At 40.2% G+C, this 19,897-nt stretch overlaps 1 protein-coding gene across 1 annotated transcript in view; it reads left to right on the forward strand.

The window, feature by feature from the left end:
- The window catches only part of LOC134656083 (probable Rho GTPase-activating protein CG5521), a 50,988-nt gene that overhangs the window by 323 nt on the left and 30,768 nt on the right, over positions 1 to 19,897 (forward strand). Inside the window, 19 exon segments of the mRNA XM_063511601.1 lie at positions 258 to 368; positions 527 to 544; positions 2,624 to 2,795; positions 3,263 to 3,834; positions 4,661 to 4,954; positions 5,212 to 5,388; positions 6,769 to 6,986; positions 6,989 to 7,090; positions 7,585 to 7,722; positions 8,474 to 8,655; positions 9,007 to 9,089; positions 9,430 to 9,581; positions 10,032 to 10,218; positions 10,700 to 10,819; positions 11,811 to 11,915; positions 12,218 to 12,319; positions 13,672 to 13,890; positions 17,916 to 18,061; positions 18,953 to 19,056. Coding sequence (XP_063367671.1) covers positions 258 to 368; positions 527 to 544; positions 2,624 to 2,795; positions 3,263 to 3,834; positions 4,661 to 4,954; positions 5,212 to 5,388; positions 6,769 to 6,986; positions 6,989 to 7,090; positions 7,585 to 7,722; positions 8,474 to 8,655; positions 9,007 to 9,089; positions 9,430 to 9,581; positions 10,032 to 10,218; positions 10,700 to 10,819; positions 11,811 to 11,915; positions 12,218 to 12,319; positions 13,672 to 13,890; positions 17,916 to 18,061; positions 18,953 to 19,056 — 3,202 coding nt within the window.

Consider the following 19,897-nt stretch of genomic DNA (forward strand, 5'->3'; position numbering starts at 1 on the left):
TGTAAGAGTGACTAGAATATCTCTATTGGTGATTGCCGCTACATTCCGTTGAACATGCTAATTAGTGGGAAATAACTGTAATTGGTGCGCCTCGGCTTACTTGTGTTTGCCGTGCAAATAAACTCTCTTTTCCTAATGATTTTATGTCATATATACAGTTTACTATGAGCTATTTAGCCATAAGTGTTACAAGTGCAATTTGGCTGATATTTAGAGCAAGGGCAAGTGGAGAGTGTGATGATCTTCCTCTATTTCAGAGCACATCGATGCGGATGAAGCCAAAACGTACTTTGAAGCCAACTTCAGCCATGTGTATTTTATATTGTATGACAACTTTATTCAAGCAGAAAATAACCTTCGCCAAAGAGGTAACACCACAATTTACATATTCTTAACAAACTGCAATTTTATGTATATTAAAATACTAGTGTTTAATTTAAAGTGTATATTTTCCTTGTTGTCTATGGTGAACTTGATTATTAATAATATATGTACTTATTATTGTTTTTCTTTTTGTACCATACAGAACTTCCGTTCCATCTTGGTGAGTTTTGGGTGGCACTGTATCATACACATATCCATTGTATCTCATCTTTGGAACATTCTTTTTTTCATTTGGAACCCTTTACAGCACTAAAAAGCATTATATAAAGCTACTGAAGCCTTATCTATTAACTAAATATCTTATCATTGCATTAGAAATATCAGATAACATAGAAATCATAAATCTGCGACAGCTAATGCATTGTGATATCTTTTATAACTTTTTGTTTCTCATCTCATACAGCTTAGGTTGCCAGTATTTAGTTGTTTAAGTGGATTTTAACACTAGAAAATGGTAGTATGCTAGAATGGTACATTTCACTAATTATAATTTTTTTAAAGTTTGGCATGTTCCAGAACTGAGTGGACTAAAGGGGCTTTTATAGACAAATTACTGTTTAAAGCCGTCATTTGACATTAGCTTATTAGTTACTGAGTACATGATTGCAATGATTAAATGATGTCGCAAGATGTGGAGTATACTAAGGGTCGGTTGCACCAACCTGTTTGTCGTCGTTAAAGAGTCCACTAGATTGTATTGTATGGATAGTTTCATAGTAAACCGCCGCGGCGCGCCAGGTGACGTTGATTAGCCTGTCAAATGCAGATGGTGCAACTGGCACTAAATCTGCTGTGCTCAAGCTACAAGGTGGCTAAAGTCTACTACTTTGGAAGACTATAGTCACCTTTTAGTTAACATAAAACGGTTACCTGTAATAATATCTTTCGCTACTATAATTTTGTAACTAACTATGTTATTTGTAGAACTATAAGAGTGTCATATACATATTTTACTTTTGCCCTGTGCCAGATATTAATTCAGGTGACTGTACAGCAAAAATAATCTAATCTTCCAGACAAAAATATTGTTTAGTACCTGAAAGAAAAAATAACCATGGTCTTTAAAACTAATTTAAATAATAACTCCATTATTTGTCATATTTTCAAGCAAAAGGGTACACTCAGCTGTAGAAGTTGCTAAGCGGGTTAGGTGTTCAAAATGATCTGCACAACTCTTACTCTTCTAAAGTGCGCTCAGCTCATTTTGAACCCCCCGCCCACATAGGGACATCTACTGCTGACTGTACTTATAATAATGTGCACTGTACTTGCTATAAAGATTCAATAAGAATTGGAATTCCATTGCAATCAAACCCTACCTTTTGTCTGAAAACATGATATTTTATGTTATTTATTTATATCCACGATCTATTGTTATTGCTTGGATTCTTTTTGCTAAAATAATATGTCCATAGGCTTGCATGTTTAACTCAGGTAAAGGCAAATGAGGTGTGTTACGTTACGGGCAGACTTGGAGACAAAACAAGTGACTCACACATTCTGACTCATCTAAGTCAAATGATTTTTACATGCACACAGCTTAAGTTTTATCACAACCTTATAAGATAAGATTATTAATTGGCTTGACCTAATCCATATAAATAAATGATAAGAAAATTGAAAATAAATTAATATATGCAATTAGTTATGGACGCTTTTGTCCAAATCTATCAAAGGATCTTATCAGAAATTATATTGTTGATTTTGTATGGAGTAATCACAACATAAACTTAGTTTGTTATGGTTCAATGAACTCTTACTTGTTTATTTCTTAAATTGTTAGGTTAGGTTGTTCAAAAGCATATGTAGATCCTTTCGAACACCTCACCCGCTTAGCTACTTCTGCTCATTGTACCTACTAATACTAACACTAACAAGCTGTAGTAACTTCATATAGTTTATAAAAAGGGTGGGGATAAACTAATATCTGATTTTCATTTGACCAAGAAATCATTAAGACCTGCATAACAAGATATGGCTTTTACAGATATTTTTGCGACTGCTGGCTCGCTCTACAGAAAATAGGTTTTGCAGCCGTTTTATAAACCAACCTCATATAATAATGAAATGAAAACAGACATTCATTTTTATAACATTTAAAAGTCATTTATAAAACAACCTGCTAATTTACTAAATTGTTAAGGTTACGGGGTTAAGATCATCATTTAACACAATGGAAAAGATTTAACTAACAAATCAAACTCTAGTTTTTGGATACTCATATATTTGTCTATTTTAGTTCATAAAGCCGGAAGAGAGGAGCTAGAAGGGGCGTTGTCCCTTCTCGAGAAAGTATTATGCCTGCTGCCGGAGCTGATTGGGAAGAGATGGCAGCTGCACTCATTGACCAGAATCTTCTCCAAGCTCCTACATAGTAGCAACTCACAGAAGTTGCGAGCAGAATCGATAAGGTAAAACTTTTAAGGATATCTTTAACATGAAATGACTTGACACTAAATTCAGATTCATTGCCTACTCAGATTCTGGCTGGGTTCAGTTACTTAGCTTTGTAATGTTTTAATAAAAGGATATAATTCCTTTATGTATCATACATGGACGAAAGCAAAGTTTTATTTTGTTATGACACTTGCTACGTAAGTATTTACTTTTAGCATTCGTAAAGTAATTCTCAACAACTTTTTGATATTCAAATGATGTGTAGGCATACTTATGTCAGTTTATTAATAAAATGATGTGGACGAGTCTAGTTATCTGGTCTGAAGATATAATTCTGTAACACAGTGATATGTTTGCAACCATGTCTAGTTTAAGCTTGTTAGAATAGTCTTGATGTCCCTAGCATAGCAAAATATAGTTAGCAAAATAATGTTGATAAAAACATTCATCAACAACAGTGAACATATTTTTTTTCATCCAGGTATTTCCTGCTCTGGTATCAAGCCCTCGGTGACAATGCTCCAGTGGAAGTTCACAAGATGTTCGCTTCCCTGGTGCCAGGACTGCCCGAACCTTGCATACTACCAAGCGGCTCACCACTCAAAGGGAAACCTGACCCGAACGCACCAAACGACTCCGGAGACTTCAGCATGGAGGATATACTGCACCATCCGAATTTTAGCTCGACCACAGACAATGCCAAAAAGGTTGTAGTGGAGCAAACTACTACAGGATTCATGGGGAAACTAGCGAACGTCTCAGCATCTATATTCCATGATACGAACGCTTTAAACCCAGTCCAAAGTGTTGAGGTTCTACCGCTGCTGCCACCAAGTGCCAATGAGAAAGCAATTGACAATGAAACGAAGCATTTCTTTGAAATATTACTGGAAGGAATGGCGTCGTCGGTGACCAAGATCCATTGGAAGGACAGGTCGCACGCGAAATGTATGAGGAGTTTTGCGTTTCTGCTGGAGAGGTTTAAGATGTATTATTTGCCTGTCATCTGTCCGCAGTATAACAGCAAGAATTCATTGTATAAACCGAATTTAGGTACGTAACTTCAAAACATTACAAGTCTTTATTCGCCTTTCACGAATGCATTTTTATTATTATTATATTATATAGCTTTATTTCTCGCACATCCGTATTTTTTTAATTGACTGTTCTTTTGTTATGTTTTCACGATGTGAAAACATAACAAAAGAACAGGAAAAAAAAAGCGGCCAAGTGCGAGTCGGACTCGCCCATGAAGGGTTCCGTATTTAGGCGATTTATGACGTATTAAAAAAAAAACTACTTACTAGATCTCGTTCAAACCAATTTTCGGTGAAAGTTACATGGTAATGTACATCATATATTTTTTTTAGTTTTATCATTCTCTTATTTTAGAAGTTACAGGGGGGGGGGACACACATTTTACCACTTTGGAAGTGTCTCTCGCGCAAACTATTCAGTTTAGAAAAAAATGATATTAGAAACTCAATATCATTTTTGAAGACCTATCCATAGATACCCCACACGTATGGGTTTGATGAAAAAAAATTTCTTTCTGAGTAGTCTTTCTGTCCTTAAGGGTAAAAGGAGTCCATCTTTTTCCATTTCTCTTTGTCTATAGCATTATTCTCCCAAGTCTTTCCTACAATTGCTATGATGTCGTCAAGCCATCTTTTCCTTTGTTTCCCTGAGCCATTTAGCCCCATTATATATTTTTTTCCTTTACTCTCATCTCTTCTTCCTAGTGTTATTTTGCCTCGGCTCATGGGAGCCTGGAGTCCGCTTGGCAACTAATCCCTAGAATTCCCGTTTTTTCTGCACTACATTTATCATTGATAATAGTAATCAGCAAACAAACACTAACGCCACATAATAATTTCAGAACTGCCAGTCCAACACAACATACTAGACGACGACTACGTTCTGTGCCGCGTGATCCTCATCAAATGGGTGGCCAACTACGCCCACTACCTCAAGAAGACCGGCAGCGATGGCGGCCAACCGTCGTCTATGACCAGCACAGGGTCGCACGTGCCGCATTCAAACACACCAACGCCGGCAACGTCGTTGCATCATGAGGAAGAAACGTCGTTCACTGTGGGACAACCCTCGGACTCTAGCAGGGCTTCCTCTCATGACTCTGCCTCCAATACGCCGCATCCTAGCTTGGAACCAGGTACTTAAACCACTTTTATAACCTATACAGGGTCGCTCAGAAACAACTGCTATGACCAGCACAGGGTCGCACGTGCCGCATTCAAACACACCGACGCCGGCAACGTCGTTGCATCATGAGGAGGAAACGTCGTTCACTGTGGGACAACCCTCGGACTCTAGCAGGGCTTCCTCTCATGACTCTGCCTCCAATACGCCGCATCCTAGCTTGGAACCAGGTACTTAAACCACTTTTATAACCTATACAGGGTCGCTCAGAAACAACTGCTATGACCAGCACAGGGTCGCACGTGCCGCATTCAAACACACCGACGCCGGCAACGTCGTTGCATCATGAGGAGGAAACGTCGTTCACTGTGGGACAACCCTCGGACTCTAGCAGGGCTTCCTCTCATGACTCTGCCTCCAATACGCCGCATCCTAGCTTGGAACCAGGTACTTAAACCACTTTTATAACCTATACAGGGTCGCTCAGAAATAACTGCTATAGCCAGTACAGGGTCGACCGCACCACAGTCTAGTTACTAGTACACCGACCCCAGCAGCGTCGTTGCATCATGAGGAGGAAACTTCGTTTACTGTGGGACAACCCTCGGACTCTAGCAGAGCTTCGTCTCATGATTCTGCCTCTAATACGCCACATCCTAGCTTGGAACCAGGTACTTAAACCACTTTTATAACCTATACAGGGTCGCTCATAAACAACTGCTATGACCAGCACAGGGTCGCACGTGCCGCATTCAAACACACCGACGCCGGCAACGTCGTTGCATCATGAGGAGGAAACATCGTTCACTGTGCGACAACCCTCGCACTCTAGCAGGGCTTCGTCCCATGACTCTGCGTCTAATACGCCGCATCCTAGCTTAGAACCAGGTATGTACCCATTTACATCCTCTTGGTATCCATCCGATCCGAATATTATCCTACATTTGGTAACTAGTTTAATTACTAGTGGCTCTGTGAGCTGTAGACCTCGCGAGCATAGCTTATTGGGACCGTGCACGATGACAGCGCCACACAGCGGTTTGATCAATCAACAATGCAAAGATTTTAATTTATTAAAAAAAAATACGAAGTTTAAGTGAAAAAAAAAAAAACAAAAAGTTATGTCTTACTGGGGATCGAACCCAGACTTTCTGTGTGCAATAAAAAAAACGATTTGTTTACAAAATGCGCCATGATAGTTCTTAGCTAAGCTGACGAAATTCGGCTACTCATTCTCGAGTACAAACTAAATATCTAAATACCGCCTAAACCAGCAATAAATATTTTCTGCATTTTTTGCCATTTACTATGTAAATATGTCTCAAAAAGAAAATACTCTTATGATATCGATACGACTATTTGTTTAAGCGCGAGGTATCACAACTCCTCCATTTTTGAAAATTTACAAAAACGGGATCGACAATTTTTTTTTATTTACTCATAGAATCTGGTCACAAAATTTCACAAGAATCGGTTGAGAATTGTGACCTGTAGAGGAGAACATCTGGACATACAAAAGCAAAATGCCCGAGTCAATACGTAGACCTTCGCTACGCTTCGGTCAATTAATAAATTAATAGTGGTGGATGCATCTCATGCGTACCTACTGAAATAAGCGTTGGGAGCTGCCGGTGCGTTGACTTAGGACCGCCTCCGTGGCAGGAGCACAATCAAAATGAGTTTCACAATGTCGCTGCTCCCTGCCCGCAGCGGTAAAGTGTAAACGATGTATTCATTCCGCTCCAACAGTAATTAAAATATTTATCACGCGGCTAATCGACACTAAAAGACTCGTTTATGATTTTGTTAACATAACATTATTTTCAGGTTGCCCAGCAGAAGAACTCTGCAGTTCTGCCGTAGTCCGCGACGTGCTGTGTGGGTGGTCGCGCGAACACGTCGACTTCACAATTGAAGTGCTGCGCCAAGCTTTCCTGTTGCCGTTCGCTCACGCCGGGGCCGCGCGCCGGGTCATAGCACTTTATAAGGACTGGATACAGATGAACGTGAGTTTATATGAACCTTATCTAGTTGTAATAAAGTCGACTTCATAGTTGAAGTGCTGCGCCAAGCTTTTCTGTTGCCGTTCGCTCATGCCGGAGCCGCGCGCCGTGTCATCGCACTTTATAAGGACTGGATACAGATGAATGTGAGTTTATATGAACCTTATCTAGGCGCAATAAGGTCGACTTCACAGTAAGTGTAAGGCCTGAGTGGACGCTCGAAGCGGAGCGTTCGGCGGGGCGTGCAGCGTGGCGTCGGGCTCACAAGTGATTTGAGCAACGTGCACTAAGGCCGCTGCTATACGTTTGCATTTGTTTAACATGCACGCCGCACGCCCCGCCCCGCTGCACGCCAAACTCGAGCGTCCACTCAGGCCTTACACTAATGTATTGCGCCAAGCTTTCCTATTACCGTTTTCGCCCATGCCGGGTCCGCGCGCCGGGTCATCGCGCTTTATATGGATTGGATACATATGAACGTGAGTTTATATGAACCTTATCTAGTAGTAATAAGGTCCTGTAAAAATGCTTCGTTAAACCTTCCTTCTGCATGTCCTGAACGAGTGATTGACAAGAATTATGTTGAATAACTTATTGCTTCTTATCATTAAAACTTACTATACATTTATTTGGTCACCAGGTATCTGAGATCCCGCCATTCCTGCTAGAGAACACGTATGAGCCGAACGAGCCCGCAGCGCCGCCGCGGCGGCTCCGGAACGACTCGTACCTCGGCGCCGTGGGGCGAGATAATGTTATGGTGCGCGCTGGCCTTCAAGTAAGTACCTACTAATACGTTTTCAGTCAATTGGGTACTTTCCTCTACTTAAAATAGATTAGGTATTTCACACCGTGCACGAAATAAAGCACCAGATAATTTAAAGTTATTTTTAAACACAATTTCCATTTAATCAATCAGATAGAAATATAATAAAACCGGCCAAGTGCGAGTCGAACTCGCGCACGGAGGGTTCCGCACCATCAACAAAAAATAGAGCAAAACAAGCAAAAAAAACGGTCACCCATCCAAGTACTGACCCCGCCCGACGTTGCTTAACTTCGGTCAAAAATCACGTTTGTTGTATGGGAGCCCTACTTAAATCTTTATTTTATTCTGTTTTTAGTATTTGTTGTTATAGCGGCAACAGAAATACATCATCTGTGAAAATTTCAACTGTCTAGCTATCACGGTTCGTGAGATACAGCCTGGTGACAGACTGACGGACGGACAGCGGAGTCTTAGTAATAGGGTCCCGTTTTTACCGTTTGGGTACGGAACCCTAAAAAGTAGGCGAGTTGACCGTGACGTCACCACATGTTTTCATATAAATTCCATATTGGCAAATCGTTTTGACAGTTCTAAAAAAGAAGCTGATTTGACTAGTAGGAAAGTAGCCAATTGTCAATGGCACATACCTACTTAGAGGCCTGTATCGAATTGTTCACCTGAAGGCAGAAACTGGCACCTCACTTGTCTTAGCAGTAGTATGACTGTGTAATGTATTTTTTATAATATTGTTTTCTTCCAGAACGTTCTACAAGTATTCATGACGCAAGCGGCCAACGTGTTCCTAGCGAGTTCCTCGCCAGTGGCGCCGCCTGGCGGTCTGGGGCAGCAACAGCTGCTGGAAGAGCAGACGGACACGTGCAAGCGAGTGCTCAACATCTACCGCTACATGGTCATGCACGTCGCCATGGACGCCGGCTCGTGGTCAGTATTTCCAGAACGTTCTACAAGTATTTATTCGTTCATCGAACGTTCTACAGCAATAGAGGTAGGGCATATCGAAATGTCATCTCGGTTGAATCTGGACCAGCCCAGCTGGGAAAGTACCTCCACCTTACAGAAGACCACAGCGACAATAGGTACCAATGCTAATTACTCTGTAGGTATAATAGTGTTGTATGTGTTCCTGATGGTGAGTAAGGTAAGGAGAAATCCTAGTAAGCTTGCGCCTGGCCGGTTCTAAAACGTTCTGCAACGTTAATCTATTCACGTTGTCCCATAAAGTGTAAGATTTTTCATCTGAGTCAACTTTTCACTTTGATGTTTTTGTTGCAGGGAACAACTATTGCTGGTATTGCTTCAAATAACGTCGCTTGTACTTACCAAAGTACCACCAAAGAGAAAACAAGAATCGCTGGGTAAGACTGAACAAATACTACTTATGTTAAATTTTAAACACGTTCTTGAAGTCAAATTTAGATTTCGATATTGTTGATACATTATGATGTATTTTGTTTTCAATATATAATGTATTTTCTCTGTCAGTTTCTTAAAGCTGTAGATTTTTGGTCACTGTAAAAGATTTATACTATCAAGAAAGCTTATCTAATTCAACATTATGAAGAACTTACCAATTGTGCCCGAAAACGCGAGTGAAACGTTTTTATATCTTAATAAGTCTGAATCTCACGGAAGTTTTTTTTACTATATTCCATTCGCAACTTTATATGTGATCATTTTAAGTGTTTTTCCTTGCAGGTGGATTTTTGGCACCAGCGTTGTTCCAAACGCTAATAGTAACGTGGATAAAAGCGAATTTAAACGTGTCAGTTAAACCGGAGCTGTGGCAGAACTTCATGGAGCTACTTAGCAGGTTAACGCACTGGGAGGAGTTAATTACAGAATGGGCGGTATGTAATATTAAGCAATGAAGTTTTGTGTAATTTTGTTATTTACAAATGTGCTAAATTTTCGTATCGGACAATGAAAATAGATATAGACGCTTCGTGTCTTGCCCGGTCTCATAATTCAGTGGTTGAGACAATATGTGGCTTGAACAAAAGGGTTAATTGTTTGATATTACTTGTATAGTGAGGAGGATAAAGGATTAAAATCGTACCACAGCGATGGCGATGCAAAGGTCCAACTCAATTATGTCAAACAATTTCCATTTCAGGGTTTCCCATTGACATAGCCTCAAATGTCGTCGGCTTTCGTCTGGCGCACTGTGCGGAAAGAGAAGAGTCGTAGAACGTATCGGACCCCATACGTTTCACGACTCCTCTCATTCCGCACAGACTCTATAAAGATTTATTTGTCTAGATAGACATTTTTTATGGTTCTGGATTTGCTTGTTTCAGAAAACAATGGAAACCCTAACCCGCGTGCTAGCCCGGCACGTGTACTCGCTGGACCTGTCGGAGAGTACCGACCCGCGCGGGCGGGGGCGGGACGCGCGGGAGGGGCGGGGCGAGCGCCGCGCCGCGCCCGCCGTCGCGCCGCACCGCCAGCCGCCGCCGCCGCAGCAGCCCGAGGGACGACCGCTCGGTAATGTCTACCCTGTGTCTACCTGTTTATCATTCAAGATTACTTCTCGACGCACTGAATAAGAGATAATATTTAAGATAAGATAATATTTATTCATTTAAAACTTATGCTAATTTGATTGATACAATGGTAATTATCCAATTTATGCTTAAATACTAGTACATTCATAGATTCAACTTAAAATAAGTAAAGGTCATGTTAAGAACTATAAATACCGGACAAATGTGTATTTTCTGTCGCTAATGGAAATTTGATAACAATACCTAAACTAAGTAAACATTTACTTGAATATATCTAGTCCATCTCTCGAGCCATTTTCGAGCGATGCCTCTAGGATTCGCTTTTTCTATAAGTTTCGATACATTTTTATGAATTAAACCTAAGCGGCGCACTTAACATTTATAAACCTCGCCTTTATTACATTGTTGCTGTTAGTACAACAGATATCTCTTTTGTCACTTACGTGTTTGATTTAATTCAGGCAAATCACCAAAGCTGTCGGCGGGGGCGACTAGGCGATTGGAAACGGGCGCGCGGCGGCTCACGCGGGCGCGCTCCGACCCGCACCTGCACAAGCACGCGCCTGCCCTCACACACACAGGTACACGTGCCCAGCAATCCTACACTCCGACCGCGCTAACTTTACACCGACTTACAATTAATAGTGTTAATGCATATAGGATATCCCACATGAGCGCCATACTGGACGAAACACTTTGCATAAGCACTTGGCGTGGTAGAATTCTAGCATATTTTGCTTAATCTCAATAGACATATCAAATATCAAAGGCGATTTAACATATGTGAGTTGCATAGCATGCAAGTCCGTTAATCCGTTAATCGTTAATTAACGAAGTTAAGTTTTCGAGTAACGGATTAACTTTTAAGTTAACTTTAAAAACCTGTAACGGACTTGTTAACTTTCCTTAAGTCCGTTAATCGTTAATACCTAAGTACCTACTCACACCCAGGCCGCGCGCTGCCGCGCCGCGCAGATCACGTTCCGACTAGTTTGCGTTAGGTTTGTATGCTGTGCAACTTTACATAGCGCGAATCGTCGCGCGCTTGTACTACTAACTAAGAGTATAATATTGCTTACCCCGTGCGCCGTATTAATTTTGTTATTACGAGAGTATGACAGAGTCGATCGCGGCAACCTGAGCAGTTGCCATATAAGATACACGGGTGCGAGCGAGACAAATATAACAACTTACTATTCGAGACCGAGCGGTCACACGACACGACGATATGATTATTTCATATTGCGTATATTTACGATTTCGAGTTAACGATTAACTTTAACTTCCGTTAAAACTTTTGAAAAGTAACGTATTAACGTTTAACGAAGTTAACTTTTTATTTAACGGATTAACGATTAACGAAGTTAACTTTTTGATTAACGGTGCCCAGCTCTGGTGAGTTGATTATAAAGTACAATATCGAGTTACGGAGATTCAATGACACTATTCTTATCCAAAAAATGATAGACGCAACTTTGATGAGCCACGTCCATAGTAGCATAGTAACTATAATTATAGTGATGTCCACAATAACACCAATTTATATAACAAACATTATCTTTATTTATGTAGCAGAAGAAACCAAAGAACCAGCCAGCAACAACAAACCCCGGAGATGGTACTCGCTTGACTCGCTGCGCCACTCGTCGCAACACGAGGAGAGAGACTCCGCTAGTGGTGAGTGGACACATTTCTTCTATAAAGAAATAAAACGTTCAAAAAACTATAACCTCAGTATGGATCTTTCTCTTCCTTTTTGACAGTCGGCTAAGAATGTCCTAGTCACCTACGTCATCAAGACGAATCTAATCGATCTATCTACATACTGCTATAAATACTTCCCAAAGTCAAGTAAAAACAACCATTTGTGTCTGCTACCATGTCAGAAAATCTGCTATTCAGAAGTATTGTATTTCTTTAGTAACCTAATTTCTATATTTTATGGTAAATTGTACTGATGATTGTTTCATTTGTGATAGAATCTCGGTCCCCGTCGCCAGCTCCGTCGAGCGGCGTCGAAAGCAGTTCGATCAAGGATTCGCCGCTGCAGATAGATTTGGCGTCAGATGGCGGGAATGTTGGTAAGAACTTTTTGTAATTCATTGTACATCGTTCAAATAATACACTTTTATCTTACAAAATAAATAAATAGGTTGTCTGGAAGAGATCGCTCTTTAGCGATAAGACCACCTGTTGTTTACCTCTGTCTTCATGTATTATTTGTGTTTCAATGTACATTTATTCTGAGGTTGTGCAATAAAGAGGATTTGTATTGTATTGTATTGTAAATTCAAAACGTTTTGTGTCTTTCGCTCTTGTTATATAAACACCGATTAGGAATTGCCTTTTGTAACTATATTTTCAATTTAGATTGTGTAAATTAAATCCAAATAATAGTTTTAAGAATTTATTTATTTGCTCTACTGAAAACCTTAAAAACGACTACCGTAATAGTGATTATTACGCGAAAGTCTGCGTAGGGGGCGCCACACCCACGATAAGTCACAATCTAAGGGTCTACCGCAAACGAGAGAGTCGAAATTTTGATATCTACGTACCCTCTCCATAACTCTTGCATATTCGAGCGATAAAGAGGCAGAGTTTCGATTTTGCGCTTCCCGGCAGGCCCTGTAAACAAACTGCTTTGATGTATCAATGTCATATGTGATTGTCTCTGAAGTGTGAACCCGTTAGTTTATAATCTAACGTAGGTCAGGTTAGGTTAGATTATAATCTCCCTACCGTCAGTTTATAATGTAACTAGCGAGATTATAATATGACGAGTGTTTACAATTTTACGGTGACATGTATAAGTTACTCTATGGTATACTTAAGTCACTAGTGCTGCACTCTGGCGGCAAAACATTGCAGTAATACTCTCTATTTTAAACCGCAAACAATTGATTCTATACTCGGTCAACCAGATCTTGACAGTAGAAAAAGGCGGCAAGTTTGAAAAATGTAGGCGCGAAGGAATATAGTCCCATAGAAAATTTGAATTTCGCGCCTTTTTAGGGTTCCGTACCCAAAGGGTAAAAACGGGACCCTATTACTAAGACTCCGCTGTCCGTCCGTCCGTCCGTCCGTCCGTCCGTCCGTCTGTCACCAGGCTGTATCTCACGAACCGTGATAGCTAGACAGTTGAAATTTTCACAGATGATACAACAACAAATACTAAAAACAGAATAAAATAAATATTTAAGTGGGGCTCCCATACAACAAACGTGATTTTTGACCGAAGTTAAGCAACGTCGGGCGGGGTCAGTACTTGGATGGGTGACCGTTTTTTTGCTTGTTCTGCTCTATTTTTTGTTGATGGTGCGGAACCCTCCGTGCGCGAGTCCGACTCGCACTTGGCCGGTTTTTTATTTTGTTGACAAAAGGTTGACCAGCTATATATGATTAGTCTAAAACGTGGTTTGTAATTGTACAGAGTGGTCAGAAAACGAAACGTCAGACAGCTTGGCCGGGTCGGCGGGCGTCGGCGTGGTGATGGGCGGCGGCGCCCGCGGCTGGCTGCCCGACGTCGCGGCCGTCATGTGGCGCCGCATGCTGGCCGCGCTGGGCGACCCCAACCTGCTGCGCGACCCGCACGCGCACAAGAACCTCTACAAGTACCTCATACACCTCAACACTACTCTACTCAAGGTAAGTACCATTAGTCACAGACAAGACATCCTCTAGACTGAGCATAGTAACGCTACCCCCTCTGCCACTCATACGGTAGTTTTACTCCATCTTCGAGTCAATCCCGTGCCGTGATTGGTCCGTGTCTTTGAACGGACCAATCACGGCACGGGATTCGCTCACCTCGCCCCCCCGCACCCCCTTATTTTTGGCAGCATCGGTTTCATGGAATAATTGCTCTAAACTCAGTCTAGAGGATTCCTAGTCTATGCCATTAGTACATTCTACCATTATAGTTCGTTTTTTTAGCATTAGGCCCTTCTCTCACGAGGCTACTCTCAAGCGATTTGTGTTTCGTACGCGTATCCTACGCATCGCTTGTGAGTACCCGCCATATTTATTTCCTACGTTTCGCACACGACGAGACGCGTCGACGAAGCGTTTGATATCAGTCGCATGATACTACCTTGCTGGTCGCACGCGACTCGAGTCGTATACGCGTTGTATGCTCAAGATGGCGGCGGAACAAGTTTTTAATATAAATTTCGTTCAAGAGGTGGAAAAGTATCCATGTTTATATAATTATAAGCTGCCTGATTATGTAATCTAGAAAAGACCTGGTGTGACCTGGTGTGTGCTTGTGTGTGTGATGATGTGAGAAAGATGTAGGAGAGATGTTATGTGCTTGTGTGTTGTTCTTGCAATAAAAATTAGAGCAGAAGATTGTCTTCATCGCTGGAGCTAGACATTTTCTCACCAATGTTGTTCCGCAAATGACACAAAATAGTCTCATTTGCGTAGCACCGTGTGCGGAAACGAGTAGCATACCAGTAGGCGATCATGGTTTGCATCTCAGTCGCGTAGCATTTGAATAGTCTCGTGAGAGAAGGGCCTTAGAAATAAGGTAAACAATCTTGATGTATCTTTTAATTGAAAAACACATTTTAAAAATAAGTTACGGCAAATATGTAACAATTATGAATCTAATACGATCATTTATATTCTTCTGCTTTCATAAGTAATAGTTACTGATTTTATAAAAGCGTTTTTCAATTAAAAGACATGTCAAGATCGCTTACCTTCTTTCAAGTTCTTTCTAATGCTAAAAAAAAAAAACTATAGTAAAAAATCTGCAGAGTCATCAAGATACAGCAATACTATCTTCTATTCGAAGCCATTCAGGATATTTGCGATCCTTCGTTGTGAAGCCGAAATGTACAGGCATATAACAACGTATATTCGCAATTAAGTAAGTTTTATTTCAAAGTTCTCATTTTGTCACTGACTCACTCACCGATCATCAAAATTTAACACAAGCTTCAAATTTTAAACACTATTATTGTTAACCCATATATATGACGTTATCTATGAAAATTAAGGGACCTTATTGTCGATGGCACTTACGCCGTTATTAACGATGCTCCGATATAAATACTATGCCGCGCGACGCTGTGCGGCGTAACCGCCATCGACAATAAGGTCCCTTTTCATAGATAATGCCCCATATATTGACAGTGGTATCAGTAATTACCATTACCAGTATCTTAAGAAAAGGCGAATAGACCGAATGATGAATGAATAACTATTTATTTAGTCGTATGGCATGTTTAACAAAATAGGCAATTACATATATACATTTATCGCGAAACAATAAATATCTATGCCATGCCTATACCTGTTTTATCAACGTTATTCTATCAAATAAGAAACCAAAGTTCACAAGCGACCTTGACACCAGCTGAACTGACCAAGTGTCCGCCGTGTCGCAATGCGATCATTGTTGATTTAAGCACCCACTCTAGTTTTACTATTCACTTCAAAGTATTTACTTTGTACGTGGGTAAGAGTTAGCTGTTATTGCGAACGTAGTTATTAGAGATGCAACGGATACTTGTTTGGCCGGATACCGAATACCGGATATCCGGCCTGGACACTGGCCGAATATCCGGTATCCGGCCGCCGGATATTCGGCCGGCGGAACTATACCTATATTTTGAGTTTTGCAGGTGCGCGTCGTGCAGGTTTCGACCTGTTTCGTAGTGAACGATCGCGCGGACACATTTCTAGGATCGTAACGAGTTTTATCATGTCATTACGTAGTAAGTTCGTTTATACTTACAAATGCGCGCGCGTATTTTTGTCTAAACAAATAAGTGTATTGTGTGACATTGGTTACTTATTCATTTCTATCTACTGTGTCGTTAGCATTATGACCGTGACTGTTTTTTCGATTCCATTTTTTACCCCAAAATGTGTTAATTTTACTATCCGGTATCCGGCCGGATAGTAGGTCACTATCCGGTATCCGGCCGGATACTAAAATAACAGCCGGATACCGGATAGTAACCGGATATCCGGTGCATCTCTAGTAGTTATACCTAATTTCATCGTTGCCAGAACCTTCTCCCTAGCAAGAAGTAGTCTTAATTATTGTGTAATACTTGGTGCTATATAAAGTACAAAAAAGTTTGAAAAGCATGTTCATCGTGTTGTGAATAGACTAAAACTCCGTTATCAATGTTGCAGTTCGTTGAAAATAAGGTTTGGCAAATATACGTACTTAGGGTACGCCTTTAGTAGCTTATATATAGCTTCGCCTTAACTAAGTAAATAGCATAAAATCATAAGTCAACTGTGACTTGTATCAAGATATTTTATTTAATTTACTTTAAAACGATTTTTCCGCAGCTCTATTTATTGTAAATTCCTATTTCTTGGTAAAATTATTATAGTTCGTTTTTTTTAGCATTAGAAAGAAGGTAAGCGATCTTGACATGTCTTTTAATTGAAAAACGCTTCCTGAAAATCAGTAATTATTGTTTATGAAAGCTGAAGAATATAAATGATCGTATTAGATAATTAGATTAATAATTGTTACATATTTGCCGTGACTTATTTTTAAAACGTGTTTTTTCAATTAAAAGACACATCAAGATTGTTTACCTTTTTTTGTAATGCTAAATATAATGTTTTACTTGGGCGAAGTTGGGACCAACGGTGAAGTTAAGGTTCCCCACGGTAGATAGATTTGCCAACTCAAATTTTCAATCAATTACAACATTGATTACGGGGTTACCTTTGTTATTGGAAAACTCATTCAATTTTTTACCTTATATACGCGTAATAATGACAAATTCGAATTGATTTTTCAACGTAACATACGTTTGTTACCGTACCGTACATGGTGGAACCGTAGGCATCGTAGATCCAAAAAATTAACATACAAATCGATTTGCCAAAGCTGTCGTAAACTAATCGAATAAGTAACAAAAAACTATCCGTTTGCGTCGCAAAATTTTTAGATTTGCTTTTATTGCGCATCGGTCAAGCTTTTGTTGACTTGCGACGTCGATTTATTTTGTACAAAGTGTACAAAAGAACCACGATTTCAATTTTTTGTAACATTTTTTGCAGTGACGTCTAATGGTTCTCTCTCCAATAAATTCGAATTTCTTATCATCACGGTCCAAACGCATTGAAGCATATCGAGATAAAGCGAAATCTCGACGTCGGTAGCCGCAATCGAATTTAAACTGTTGTGAGACATACTAACATTGAATAATTTTACGGTTTAGACTCACTTGTTTTAAATCACTCGCGCGACATGTTTCGGAGAGCCTAGGTCTCCTTTCTCAAGCACTAACAGTGCGAACAGTGTTCACGACGGCCGTGTATCGCGTAAGTGAGTCTAAACCGTAAAATTATTCAATGTCGGTAGCCGCGTTTTATTTATACACCGACTAACCTTTTCCTAAATTTCCAAGATAAGCGTATAAGTTATTTAAATTGAAGTTCAGCTACCTATAATCGTGAGTAGGTAATAAACATTTAAATACCGTTGTACCGAACATTACATGAACCTTGTCATTCAATACGACAGCCATCTGTTAATTTTTATCGCAAACAACTTTGACGGAGTTATCAGTCGATATCTCTGTGTAATAGCCAAATGAATCATTTTCATCTCGATCTGGCCATTTGTTTATTGTTATTGTTAATGTGTAATATTTTTAATTCATTTGACATTGCTGGTAATGAGTAGTTGAGCAGAAATCACGAAGTTGTCCAAGTGTCGGTGTCTGTGCGTGTTGTTTGTGAGATTGTACGAAGTGTTGTCCAACTCTAAAGTGTTTAAAGACTGCCAATGCGAAAGAAGAAGCGGAAAAAGGAGGCTTCTGAGGAGGCTCCGGAAAAAGGTAGCTTTTTTTAATTAGAATTTTTACCGCGTATGCATAATACTAGATTTTAAAGTGTTTTATTAACTGCGAGTACTTCTATTTAGGCAACATTTTAGTCTTAATCCAATAAAAGTAGCTACCTAAATTATTTGTTGAAAATTAAGTTGAGCCAAGCAAATTAATCGAGCTAAGAAACAGAAACATGATAAGTGCGTAGAATGGAACGTCTTGTTTGTTTATTTAAAACAATGAAATGTGGGTAGATTGCTTATTCTTTGACAATTTACTTGCCAATTAAATTCATTTCGAACCCAATGGTTGTTATCGAAGTTTATTTTTATTTCCGCGAGTTCATTAGTGATTTTAGCTGGTTTTCACGAATGTTACAAATTGTTTTAAACTCGAATTTGAAAACATTAGATGAGGATGAATATTTCGAGTTTTTAAAGGTATTTTTGAAATACATTTTTTTAACTAGACGTATATCCACAGGGATATGAACCGTGATTACCTTTTATATTGTTTTCGAGCTCCCGATATTTCGACGGTTCATATCCCGGTCGATATAAGTCTAGTGAAAGTAACCGCGAATCATTCGAAACTGTTATAGATTTTATTTCCTTTGTTAACATAACGTTTTGCTGAAACCTCTTTTTTTCGTATTGAGCTAGTACTAAATTGCCCAAATATCGTTATTTGTGATATGTCTGCAGTAAACAGAAGCAGAGTTTAAATAAATAGTTACTAGTGTGTGCCTAATACATTATTATTATTTAAGTACCTTAATAAATAAATAATTACTGCTAGTATTCATTTCTGGTCGGAGCACCATCAAACAATAGGTACGACCTGAGAGTTTACTTTAAGTTTTCCTGTGATAGTTGTTCAGTGTGACTGCCGTTGTTTCAGATAAGCCAAAACCAGACGCTAAATGGCAACACGGAGATCCATGTGCCTTTTAACCTGGTGGCTGGATGGTGCCTCGAGGCAGAGGCTTTGCCGCCTTCGCACAGGTCTGTATTAATTATGTAACTTTAGCAAAATCACTCTTGGGAGGCATCACTTCTTCTTCCTCGCGTTGTCCCGGCATTTTGACCACGGCTGATGGGAGCCTGGGGTCCGCTTGGCAACTAATCCCAGGAATTGGCGTAGGCACTAGTTTTTACGAAAGCGACTGCCATCTGACGTTCCAACCCAGAGGGTAAACTAGGCCTTATTGGGATTAGTCTGGTTTCCTCACGATGTTTTCCTTCACCGAAAAGCGACTGATCAAATGATATTTTGTACATAAGTTCCGAAAAACTCATTGGTACGAGCCGGGGTTTGAACCCGCGACCTCCGGATTGCAAGTCGCACGCTCTTACCGCTAGGCCACTTTCATTCTTGCTTGGGAGGCATCATTACCATCTAAAACATATTGCTTAATTTTGTATCAAGCAGAAACGTCTGCGAACGATGCTCCCTTTAAGCTTTGGATTCCTCCGAAAACGGTGCCGTCATATTACGGCCGCTATATAGCGTTGACTGACGTCACTAGAACGTTGTCTATGTAAACAAGATGGCGCGGTTTCCTAGACGGCGTTACGTTACGTTGATTGTCAACGTAAAGCTTTGGATTCCTCCGAAAACGGTGCCGTCATATTACGGCCGCTATATAGCGTTGACTGACGTCACTAGAACGTTGTCTATGTAAACAAGATGGCGCGGTTTCCTAGACGGCGTTACGTTACGTTGATTGCCAACGTAACGTAAGATGACGGCCGTCATGACCTTGTCGATAGTTTCGTGAACGTTTTATTAGATAGCGGTGACGCCATTTTGGAATAAATGACACGAGATTTGAATAAGTGATTC

The sequence above is a fragment of the Cydia amplana genome, chromosome 17 (assembly GCF_948474715.1).
Source record: "Cydia amplana chromosome 17, ilCydAmpl1.1, whole genome shotgun sequence".
Classification (NCBI taxonomy): Eukaryota; Metazoa; Arthropoda; class Insecta; order Lepidoptera; family Tortricidae; genus Cydia; species Cydia amplana.